Below are 10,266 nucleotides of genomic sequence, written 5' to 3' on the forward strand. Positions count from 1 at the left end.
CCTAGTGCCCCAGAAGAAAATCACTTTACAGACTGCCACAGGAAAAATAACCTCTTTGACAAATAAAGTTGCAAATATAAGTTACAAATCACACAAGGAAAAAGTCACCATGAGGGAGAGTCTGAGAGGCCCCAGCCAGGAAAACTCATTTCTGAAAAATGGCATCAACCACAGACCAGAGACCAAGGTGCTGAGATCCTCAGCCTGGGAGCAGCGTAGACAACACCCTGCTCTCTGTCTTGGAGGCCACTGACAGCCTCACTCATCAAGGTCCCCAACTCCTATGGCCCCCAAAGTTGAAGTGTACCTGCCTAAGAATCTCAGTGACTGAGTTCCTCCCAGGTGGCTTTGAGAAGCACGGACTTGGGGAGTGGGCTCTGCCCTAGGCATCCAGCTCGGACCTCAGCCTCACCTGGCTGAAGTTGGGCTCGTACTCCACACAGCCCTTGCTGTTGACATGCAGGATGGGGGCTGCAATGGCCGCTCTCAGGTCAAAGCCAAGCCACAGCTTGTTCACGATGGCCTGGGGGAGAGATGAGGGTTGCAGGGAGAAAGGGGGTACCCCACTACCCTACATCAGCCCTCATATCCCCACTCCAGAGAGAGTCAGACAGTATGCTGCCCAGAGAGGAGACACTCGAGCCAGGAGCCCCAGACTCACCTGGGCCACGGCAGAGATGATGAGCTCCCCACCAGCCCCGCCAATCACTAGCTTCGACCCCTGGGCTTTGTTGATCAAGATGGAGGGCACCATGGAGGATGGGGAACGCTCGCCTGGAACTGGGGGCCAGCACCTTCCGGGAGCTCCACCCACCCTGTCTCCATTCACTGCTGAGCAAACAGTGGCTTGGCGAGTGCAGTGACCCACCCAGGGGTTAGCATGCAGCCCCAGCCCAGCCCCCTCCCTCCTCTCCCCTGGTGGGGAGCCCTTGTGGACCCTGGGTGGGAAGTCTTGTTCTCACCAGGTGAAGGGGTGGTGCCGGAACCCCGGGGGCATCGCTCGCATAAGTCCAGGAGCTCGTTGTTGAGGATGATGCCTGTCCGTGGTGAATACACCATCGCTCCAAAGCTGCAGCCGTGGAGGCAGAGCCTGGGCTAGGACCTGGGGCTCCCACCAGACACCACTTGCCCTGCACGTCTTGCAGGACCCCCTCATTCTACAGCTGCCCCAAAGCATGCTGGAGCCGCTATTCTCTCCCTGGCACCACCCAGGAGGGGTCCCCAAAGACCCACCTGTGCCCCCATATCAGGGCACCCTTCTGAGTGAGGCTGCCCATTCCCAGGTAAATCTTGGGTCGGGGCCACCCCAGCAGCAGCCTTTCCAGCCAGAGATGTCAGGGATGGGGGCCCCTTTTGAAATAGAGGAGGAGAAAAAGGGCAAAAGCAAGGTGCTGCCCCATGGGGACAAGTGAGGGGATGTGGGGCTGGGGGAGTGCAGGTCTAGGAGAGGAGGAGTGAGGCCACCAGCCTTCCCCCAAGCCCCACGCACGGTGTGTTGATGGTGCTGGTGGCAGCCACGGCGCTGCCATCCTCCCCCAGCACAGACACATGGGACGTGCCTGTCCCGTGGCCCCAGGCCTCGGCCAAGCTGTAGTGGCTGAGCTGGTGGTCCCCCCGGCCATCGATCTGTTGGCGGATGAGCTGGGCCAGGGTCTCCCCCAGCAGGTCCCGGGAGGCATTCTGGGGTAGGTGGGCAGGCGGCAGGGTCAGTGAGGGGCCAGGTGGGATCCGCAGAACCAAGGGCAGGATGAGCTCAGCCCCCATGGGGGCCACCTCCAGTCTGTCCTCCACCTTGTGGCCAGGCCTCCCTCAAGCCCAGGCTAGGTCTAGACTCTGCTCACCCTCCAGGTCCTTTGAGATATGGTGCCACTCCTGCACCTGACCCCTGTACCTGCCACCCCAGGATCCCTTTCAGCCCTGCCCTGGCCTAGAACCACATACGTATCCCTCCAACCTCCCCCTGCCAGGCCTGACCCTCCTTTCATGCCAAGTCCTTAGCTGGGGAAGAGGACGGCCCACCAGCCCAGCAACCTCACCTGGAGCTTGGGGTGGCTTCGAGGGTCCCTCAGCCTCCACCTCTGCCCCCTGGCAAACTTGAGCGTCTCCACAAGGTGGTGGTACATGTTCACCCTCCCTTCAGGCCTGGCCACCGACTCTGCTGAGAAGTTGAACCCTGGAGAGGGGTTGGGGCACAGGTTGGGGTCACCCTATGTAATGGGTTGAATGTTGCCCCTCCCACCGTAGAAAGATCCACCCACATCCTAATTCCCAAAACCTGTGGATATTACCTTATACAGCACAAGAGTGACTAATACCTTAAGTGGAAAAGTATGTTAAAGATTTTTTTTTTTTTAGACAGAGTCTCACTCTGTTGCCCAGGCTGGAGTGCAATGGTGTGGTCTCAGCTCACTGCAACCTCTGCCTCCTGGGTTCAAGCGATTCTTGTGCCTCAGTCTCCTGATTAGCTGAGACTACATGCGTTCACCACCACACCCAGCTAATTATTTTTGTATTTTTAGTAGAGACAGGATTTCGCTATGTTCAGGCTGGTCTCGAACTCCTGGCCTCAAGTGATCTGCCTGCCTTGGCCTCCCAAAGTGCTGGGATTACAGGCGTGAGCCATCATGCCCCACCTTTTTTGTGTTTTTTGGAGAGGGAGTCTTGTTCTGTCACCCAGGCTGGAGTGTGTGGCACGATCTCAGCTTACCACAATCTCTACCTCCTGGGTTCAGGTGATTCTCCTGCCTCAGCCTCCCGAGTAGCTAGGACTACAGGCGCCTGCCACCATGCCCAGCTAATTTTTGTATTTTTAGTAGAGATGGGGCTTCACCATGTTGGCCAGGCTGGTCTCCAACTCCTGACCTCAAGTGATCCACCCACCTTAGCCTGCCCAAATGCTGGGATTACAGGCATGAGCCACCGCACCCAGCCTAAAGTATGTCAAAGATTTTGAGAGGAGGAGATGATCCTAGATTATCTAGATGTGCCCTGAATGTGATCACAGTGTCCTTGTAAGACAGACACACAGAGGAGAGGACACACAGAGCAGAGGAGAAACCAGTATGACCATGGAGACAGAGACTAGAGTGAGGCAGCCATAAGCCAAGGAATGCTGGCAGCCACCAGAAATGGGAAGAGGCTGTGAAAATTGTCAAAATAGAGCTGCGGCCGGGCTCGGTGGCTCACACCTGTAGTCCCGGCAATTTGGAAGGCCGAGGCAGGCGGATCACCTGAGGTCAGGAGTTCGCGACCAGCCTGACCAACACGGTGAAACCCTATCTCTACAAAAATACAAAAATTATCCGGGCATGAGGGTGGGTGCCTGTAGTCCCAGCTACTACGGAGGCTGAGGAGGGAGAATTGCTTGAACCCGGGAGGCGGTGGTTGCGGTGAGCTAAGATTGCACCACTGCACTCCAGCCTAGGAAACAGAGCCAGACTCTGTCTCAAAAAAACAAACAAACAAACAAAAAAAAACCCGCTGAAAAATAGAGCCAGGGAAAGGCCATGAAGAGAGGACTCTCGTTCTCAGCTGGGTGCAGTGGCTTATGCCTGTAATCCCAGCAGTTTGGGAGGCTGAGGTGACAGGATTGCTTGCGTCCAGGAGGTTGAGGCTGCAGTGAGCCTTGTCAGTGCCACTGCACTCCAGCCCAGGTGACAGAGCAAGACCCTGCCTCAAAAAAATAACAGCTCACAACCTTACAAAAAGCCCATCACAATCTTACACAAAAAATACTTCTGCAAAGACGTCTGCCCACGAGTGGCCTGTCCAGTGCCACCCTTATCACTTTTCCATGCAGCCTAGTAGCCAAGGATGATCATTTCAAAACAGTTCTTTTTTTTTTTTTTTTTGAGACAGAGTCTCACTCTGTTGCCCAGGCTAGAGTGCAGTGGCATGATCTCGGCTCACTGCAAGCTCTGTCTCCCGGGTTCACACCATTCTCCTGCCTCAGCCTCCCAAGCAACTGGGACTACAGGCGCCCGCCACCACGCCTGGCTAATTTTTTGTATTTTTAGTAGAGACAGGGTTTCACTGTGTTAGCCAGGATGGTCTCGATCTCCTGACCTCGTGATCCACCTGCCTTGGCCTCCCAAAGTGCTGGGATTACAGGCGTGAGCCACCGCGCCAGGCCGGAAACATATATACCAAAGCTAAGCTATGAGGACGCAAAGGAACAAAAATGATATAATGGTCCGGGCGCGGTGGCTCATGCCTATAGTCCCAGCACTTTGGGAGGCCAAGGCGGGTGGATCACCTGAGGTCAGGAGTTCGAGAGCAGTCTGGCCAACATGATGAAACCCTGTCTCTACTAATAATACAAAAATTAGCCGGGAATGGTGGCGCACACGGGTAGTCCTAGCTACTCGGGAGGCTAAGACAGGAGAATCGCTTGAACCGGGAGGCAGAGGTTGCAGTGAGCTGAGATCGCGCAGTTGCACTCCACTCCAGCCTGGGAGTGACAAGAGCAAAACTCCATCTCCAAAAAAAAGGAGGAATGATATAATGGAGCCCAGCATGGTGGCTCACACCTGTAATCCCAGCACTTTGGGAGGCCAAGGCAGGCAGATCACCTGAGGTCAGGAGTTCAAGAGCAGCCTGGCCAACATGGTGAAACCCCATCTTTACTAATAATACAAAAAAAAAAAAAATTAGTCGTGGTGGCAGGCGCCTGTAATCCCAGCTACTTGGGAGGCTGAGGCAGGAAAATCGCTTAAACCCAGGAGGCGGAGGTTATAGTGAACCGAGATGCACCATTACACTCCAGCCTTGGTGACAGAGCGAGACTCTGTCTCAGAGGAAAAGAAAAATGCTATAATGGACTCTGGGAACTCAAGGGGAAAGGTGGGAGGGGGATGAGGGATAAAAGACTACACACTAGGTACAGTGTCCACTGCTTGGGTGATGGGTGCACCAAGATCTCAGAAATCACCACTAAAGACCAGATGCGGTGGCTCACGCCTGTAATCCCAGCACTTTGGGAGGCCGAAGTGGGCGGATCACGAGGCCAGGAGATGGCGACTATCCTGGCTAACACAGTGAAACCCCATCTCTACTAAAAATACAAAAACATTAGCCGGGCATGGTGGCGGGTGCCTGTAGTCCCAGCTACTCGGGAGGCTGAGGCAGGAGAATGGTGTGAACCAGGGAGGCGGAGCTTGCAGTGAGCCGAGATCGCGCCACTGCACTCCAGCCTGGGCGACAGAGCGAGACTCTGTCTCAAAAAAAAAAAAAAAATTAACCAGCCTTGGTGGCGTGCACCTGTAATCCCAGCTATTCAGGAGGTTGAGACTGGAGAATTGCTTGAACCTCGGAGGCAGAGGTTGCAGTGAGCTAATATCATGCCACTGCTCTCCAGCCTGGGGCACGGAGTGAGATTCCATCTCAAAAAAAAAAAAAAAATAGAAATCAGTACTAAATAACTTTTCCATGCAACTGAACACCACTTGTTCCCCAAAAACTAATGAAATAAAAATAAAATAGCCAAGCAGAGGTGGCTCATGCCTGGAATCCCAGCACTTTGGGAGGCTGAGGCAAGTGGGTCAGCTGAGGTCAAGAATTCAAGAGTTCAAGTCCGGCCTGGCCAACATGGTGAAACCCTGTCTCTACTAAAAAGATAAAAATCATCTGGGCGCGGTGGCTCATGCCTGTAATCCCAGCACTTTGGGAGGCCAAGGTGGGTGGATCACCTGATGTCAGAAGTTCAAGACCAGCCTGACCAACATGGCAAAACCCCATCTCTACCAAAAATACAAAAATTAACTGGGTATGGTGGCAGGCACCTGTAATCCCAGCTACTTGGGAGGCTGAGGCAGGAGAATTGCTTGTACCTGGGAGGCAGAGGTTGCAGTGAGCTGAGATCACGCCATTGCACTCTAGCCTGGGTGACAGATTGAGACTCTGTCTAAAAAAAAAAAAAAAAAAAGGAAAAAAAGAAAAGATAAAAATCAGCAGCGTGTGGTGGCCCATGCCTGTAATCCCAGCTACTTGGGAGGCTGAGTCAGGAGAATTGCTTAAACCCAGGAAGCAGAGTTTGCAATGAGCCGAGATTGTGCCACTGTGCTCTAGCCTAGGCAACAGAGCAAGACACCATCTCAGTAATAATAATAATAATAATGCAATGAAAAAAATGAAATGTACAATAAATTATCACTGATTGTAAACAAAAAAGTTATATAATCTTCCTCATTTTCTCTTTGAAAACTTTTGTCTTCCTTCACCTCCCTGAATGCACACATAGTTGGCCCTAGCATGGGTATTCCTACTGCGATGCCTACTCTGGAACAAACATTATTTTCTTTGACAGCCTTGTTCTGTTTTTTATTTAGGTCGACAAGGCAAAGAACAGATTTTCCCCTGGAGCCCCCAAGGGAATGCAGCCCTGTGGACACCTAGATACCGGGCTTCTGGCTTCCAGAACTGTGAAAGGACACATTTCTGTTATTTTAAGCCACCAAGCTTGTGGTGATTTGCAATGGCAGACACAGGACACTAATATTAAGCCAGCGCAGGCAGCCCCAGGCCTCGGCACTGCCAGAACCCCCCTGCAGGCTGCCTTGGGCTGGGCTGGCTTCGCTCCCCCGGGTGCACGCCCCTGACGGGCAGCTCACCACCCACACAGCCCACCTGCTTCTGTGTCTAGGACTGGTCACCCAGCGGGAGGAGGACTCTGGATGAATGATGTCACACCCTTCAGCAAAGCCTCACATATGGGTTGAGCCGGAGGCCAGCTCTAAAACCCACCATCCTGATTGGTTTCCACAGCTCTGTCTTCATATTGTGCATCTGTGAACCCGGTTTATGGAGCTGAGCTGGGCCTTGTCTGGGCTTGGAGTCTGAGTTCCCAGGGGCGGGGGGTGCAGGGGGGCGCCAGGGCTCTGGGCAGGGGCTTTACCTCTTAGCACGTTGAGGATAAAGCTGAGAATGGCACCCCCTGCAGGCGGCGGTGGTGAGTACAGGGTATAGTCCCCCAGGGGCACTTCCAGGGCGTCCACCACCTCGGGCTGGAACTTGGCCAGGTCTTGCAGCGTCAGCTGGCTCCCTGGGACGAGAAGGAGAAGGGACATGAACAGATGGGAAACGAGGCAGGGAGGAATAGCCACTGCTGTCAGGTCACACAATGGGATTCCACTCATGCTCTAGCCTTGCGGACACAGAGGATGATGGTAGGTTTGTAGGCAGTGGCCTCAGGACCGGCCCCTTGGGGCCAGGCGTGGAGGGGTGGACAGAGACCAGAGGCAGGGAGGCTGGGGAGAGGAAAGGGAAGATGGGAGAGGGAGCTGGCTTATGAGAGCCTGTGAGAATGGTCAGCTCGGCTACCCATTCCTGCCGTGACCATCGGTAACGCCCCTCTGCTGGCCCTAACGTGCAGGCTCTGCTCTCTGAGGTCCTGGACCACAAGGGTCCTTGGGCTGGCAGAGCTAGGTGCATGGCCTCTCGGGGTCCCGGGCACCGCCAGCACTCCCTCAGGGCCTGGGAAGGAGCCTGCCCTCAACCCCCAGTGCCCAGAACTTGGCTTTTCCTCCAGCAGGGATGGAGTATGGGACCTCAGGGAGGCTGACCTTCCTTGGCAATGTCCTCCACCAGCATCTGGCCCAGCCTCCCTGTGTAGAAGACCTCCACGCCCTCCGTGGCCACGGTCTCCAGGGTGGTGGCCAGCGCAGGCCATGGGAGTGGGTCCTGAGGCCTCAGGGGTTCTGTCCCGTTGAAGAAGAGCTGGCTGGGGGATGGGGGGAGCCTCAGGGTGGGGCCAGGTCCCAGAGGCAGCCACACTCTTCCGGGGCTCTTGTGGGTGGAGTCCTCAGGACCCTACAGTGGGGGGCGCCCTGGCCCAGGGTCCCGAGACGCTGGGGTGGACACCAGGGGGCAGATTCTCTAGGAGGTGGTGGGACTGACACCACTCACCCAGCTCATGGCCCTGGTCCAGGGAGGGCAAATATCCCAGTGGGGCCTGGGTCCACCTAGGGCCTGTCATCTCACTTCTGGGAGGGCCTGTCAGTGGGCTGGGTGGGGCAGGTGGGAGTGGCAGTTGAAGCCCTCCTGCCATGCCAGAGAGAGGGAGAAGGAGGCTGGGGCCCCAGGGCAGGTGGCGGAGCCCAAATCCACACCTTGGAGTCCTATCACTTGGGCAATAAACTCCCCCCAGCCTAACCCCAAGTTAGGCTCAGCTGCGGGGAGCTGGAAGGGCCATGAAAAGTACTCTTTGTCCTGGCCTTAAGGTCTTCAGTACCCCGAAGGTCAATCCTCCAGTGTAAGAGGGACTGAGGCAGAGCTGGGGTGTGGACTGGGCCCAGATAGGATAAGGCCTTGAACCCAGGAGCCCAGGGCCACCATGTGGGGCTCACCGCAGGGTTGACGCCTGCAAGGAATGCCGCAGGAAGCTGTTGTGCAGGAACCGGCTGAGGACAGGGGCCACCACATGCCCCCCTCGGAGCAGCGCGATGGTGGGCTGGAACAGCTGTGCCCAGGGCAGGCGGCCATGGCGGCGGTGGGCCTCGGCATAGCCGCGGAGCTCCCCCGGCACCCCAATCCACTGGGCCCCTGCATGGCACATCCCAGCTCTCAACCCTGTGGCTTCCAGGCCTTCCCGGGTTTGCCATCACCCCTACATGTGGCCCCCCCAGCTACAGCAGCCAGAGTGAGCTTTCTGGAGCCCACACCCAACCACGTCCCTCCCTGCTCAAATCACCTGTGGCTCCCCACAAAGTCCATGGCCAAGCCCAAGGGGCCCTGCACAAACTGGCCCAGGAGCCCCACCCTGCCCCACCAACCCATCTCCACTGAACCCTCCAGGCCTTTGTCCAGCCTGGTCCCTCTCCCTGGATCACCTCAGAGAGTCCGTTCCCAAGGGGGACATTCTCAATCCCTGCAGGTTGAGGCTGGGGGTTCCCCACAGGCTCCCTGTCCCCCAGTGCCAGGGAGTCACAGCCTGTCCGTGAGGCGCTGCTCCTTTGCCGGGGTGTTCTGGTCAGTCCTATGGCCTGGGGGGTGGGAGCGGGGGACCTCCGTGGGGTGTCACCTGTGCCCAGCGGCAGAGCCTTTGCACACTGGTCCAGCAGGCTCGGGGCGTGGCTGGCCGGCACCGTCTCCCGGGCATTGATGACCTCCACCTTCCCTGGAGTAGGGCAGGGCAGGTGAGTGGTCATGGACCCTGCAGACAGTCCCTGGCCTGCTCTAGGCCTCAGTTTCCATCTCTGCATTATGAGATGGACTCTGGGCTAACACAGGGACAGGAGTTGACACAAGGGCTTTGCACAGCTGAGGCACAGGCGGCAGGGCAGGGGGCCCAAGAACACCCAGAAACGGGCTTGAGTGGATGGGACTGGCTGGAGAAGGGGTTACGCAGTGGTGTGGACAAGCCCATCTTCCCCATGGCAGGTCACATGTGGGCCCACCTGTCGTCACATTGTAGATGGTGAAGATGACCCCTCCACCCAGGCCCATGCTCTGAGGGTTGACGACGCTGGTGCAGACCAGAGCTGCGATGGTGGCATCCACGGGTGAGCCCTGCTGCTGGAGGATGGCTCTAGGGGACATGGCACAGAGTCGCTGTGGGGCTCCCCTCCCCCTGCCTCCCCACCAGGCTTGCTCAGCTGGCACTCGTTGGAGAATGGTGACTGAGGTGGCCCGTCGGCTGCCACCAAACCACAGATTAGGTTGCAGAACACAACCCGGCCTCCCCCATCGAATCCAGCTGCTCACAGGTCCACAGCACACCACAGTTGCAAAGTGTGATGCCATTTACACTGACCTTTGCCATATACAAGGTGCTTCTCAGTTTGCAAAGTACTTCTGTTGCCACTGTTCCCAGCAGCACCAGCTCATATGCCACAGGCAGAACCAGGCCTAGGCCACCTCTCAGTCCCTCACAGTGGCCTCGGGAGCCCACCCTGGGACTCCACTCCCCATCTCACTGGGGACACTCTGGCCACAACTACTTCAAGGCTGGCCTTTGGCAGGTGACCCCAGGATCCTTCCCTGCCACCACCAGGGCATAGGGCTTGAGCTGATGGGCCCCACAACTTCTCCTGGGGCTCTGAGCCTATGGAAATTCTCTGGCCTAGGCCGGGCACGATGGCTCATGCCTATAATCCCTGCACTTTGGGAGGCGGAGGTGGGTGGATCACTTGAAGTCAGGAGTTCAAGACCAGCCTGGCCAACATGGTGAAACCCCGCCTCTACTAAAAATACAAAAAGTAGCTGAATGTGATGGCGGGCACCTGTAATCCCAGCTACACAGGAGGCTGAGGCAGGAGAATCGCTTGAACC

General features: G+C 56.5%; 1 protein-coding gene across 1 annotated transcript; it reads right to left on the reverse strand.

Annotated features, from left to right (window-relative positions):
- Nucleotides 1-382: 382 nt before the first annotated feature.
- GGT5 (gamma-glutamyltransferase 5) lies at nt 383-9,502 on the reverse strand. Its single transcript, XM_058431882.1, has 10 exons — nt 9,393-9,502; nt 9,017-9,112; nt 8,343-8,538; nt 7,560-7,717; nt 6,893-7,039; nt 2,037-2,173; nt 1,490-1,680; nt 963-1,069; nt 662-828; nt 383-523 (listed from the first exon to the last, which is right to left on the reverse strand). The coding sequence occupies exons 1-10, from the start codon at nt 9,439-9,441 to the stop codon at nt 383-385; spliced, it is 1,389 nt and encodes a 462-aa protein (XP_058287865.1). The 5' UTR covers nt 9,442-9,502.
- Between the last annotated feature and the right edge of the window lie 764 nt (nt 9,503-10,266).

The sequence above is a fragment of the Hylobates moloch genome, unplaced genomic scaffold (assembly GCF_009828535.3).
Source record: "Hylobates moloch isolate HMO894 unplaced genomic scaffold, HMol_V3 SCAFFOLD_19, whole genome shotgun sequence".
In the NCBI taxonomy this organism is placed as follows: Eukaryota; Metazoa; Chordata; class Mammalia; order Primates; family Hylobatidae; genus Hylobates; species Hylobates moloch.

Coding starts and splice junctions, on each gene's coding strand:
- GGT5 (XM_058431882.1), bottom strand. CDS start 9,441: ATGGGCCTGGGTGGAGGGGTCATCTTCACCATCTACAATGTGACGACA. Junction 1,681..2,036: donor GAAGCCACCCCAAGCTCCAG/GTGAGGTTGCTG, acceptor CACCTACCCCAG/AATGCCTCCCGGGACCTGCT. Junction 1,070..1,489: donor ACCAGCACCATCAACACACC/GTGCGTGGGGCT, acceptor CCACGGCTGCAG/CTTTGGAGCGATGGTGTATT.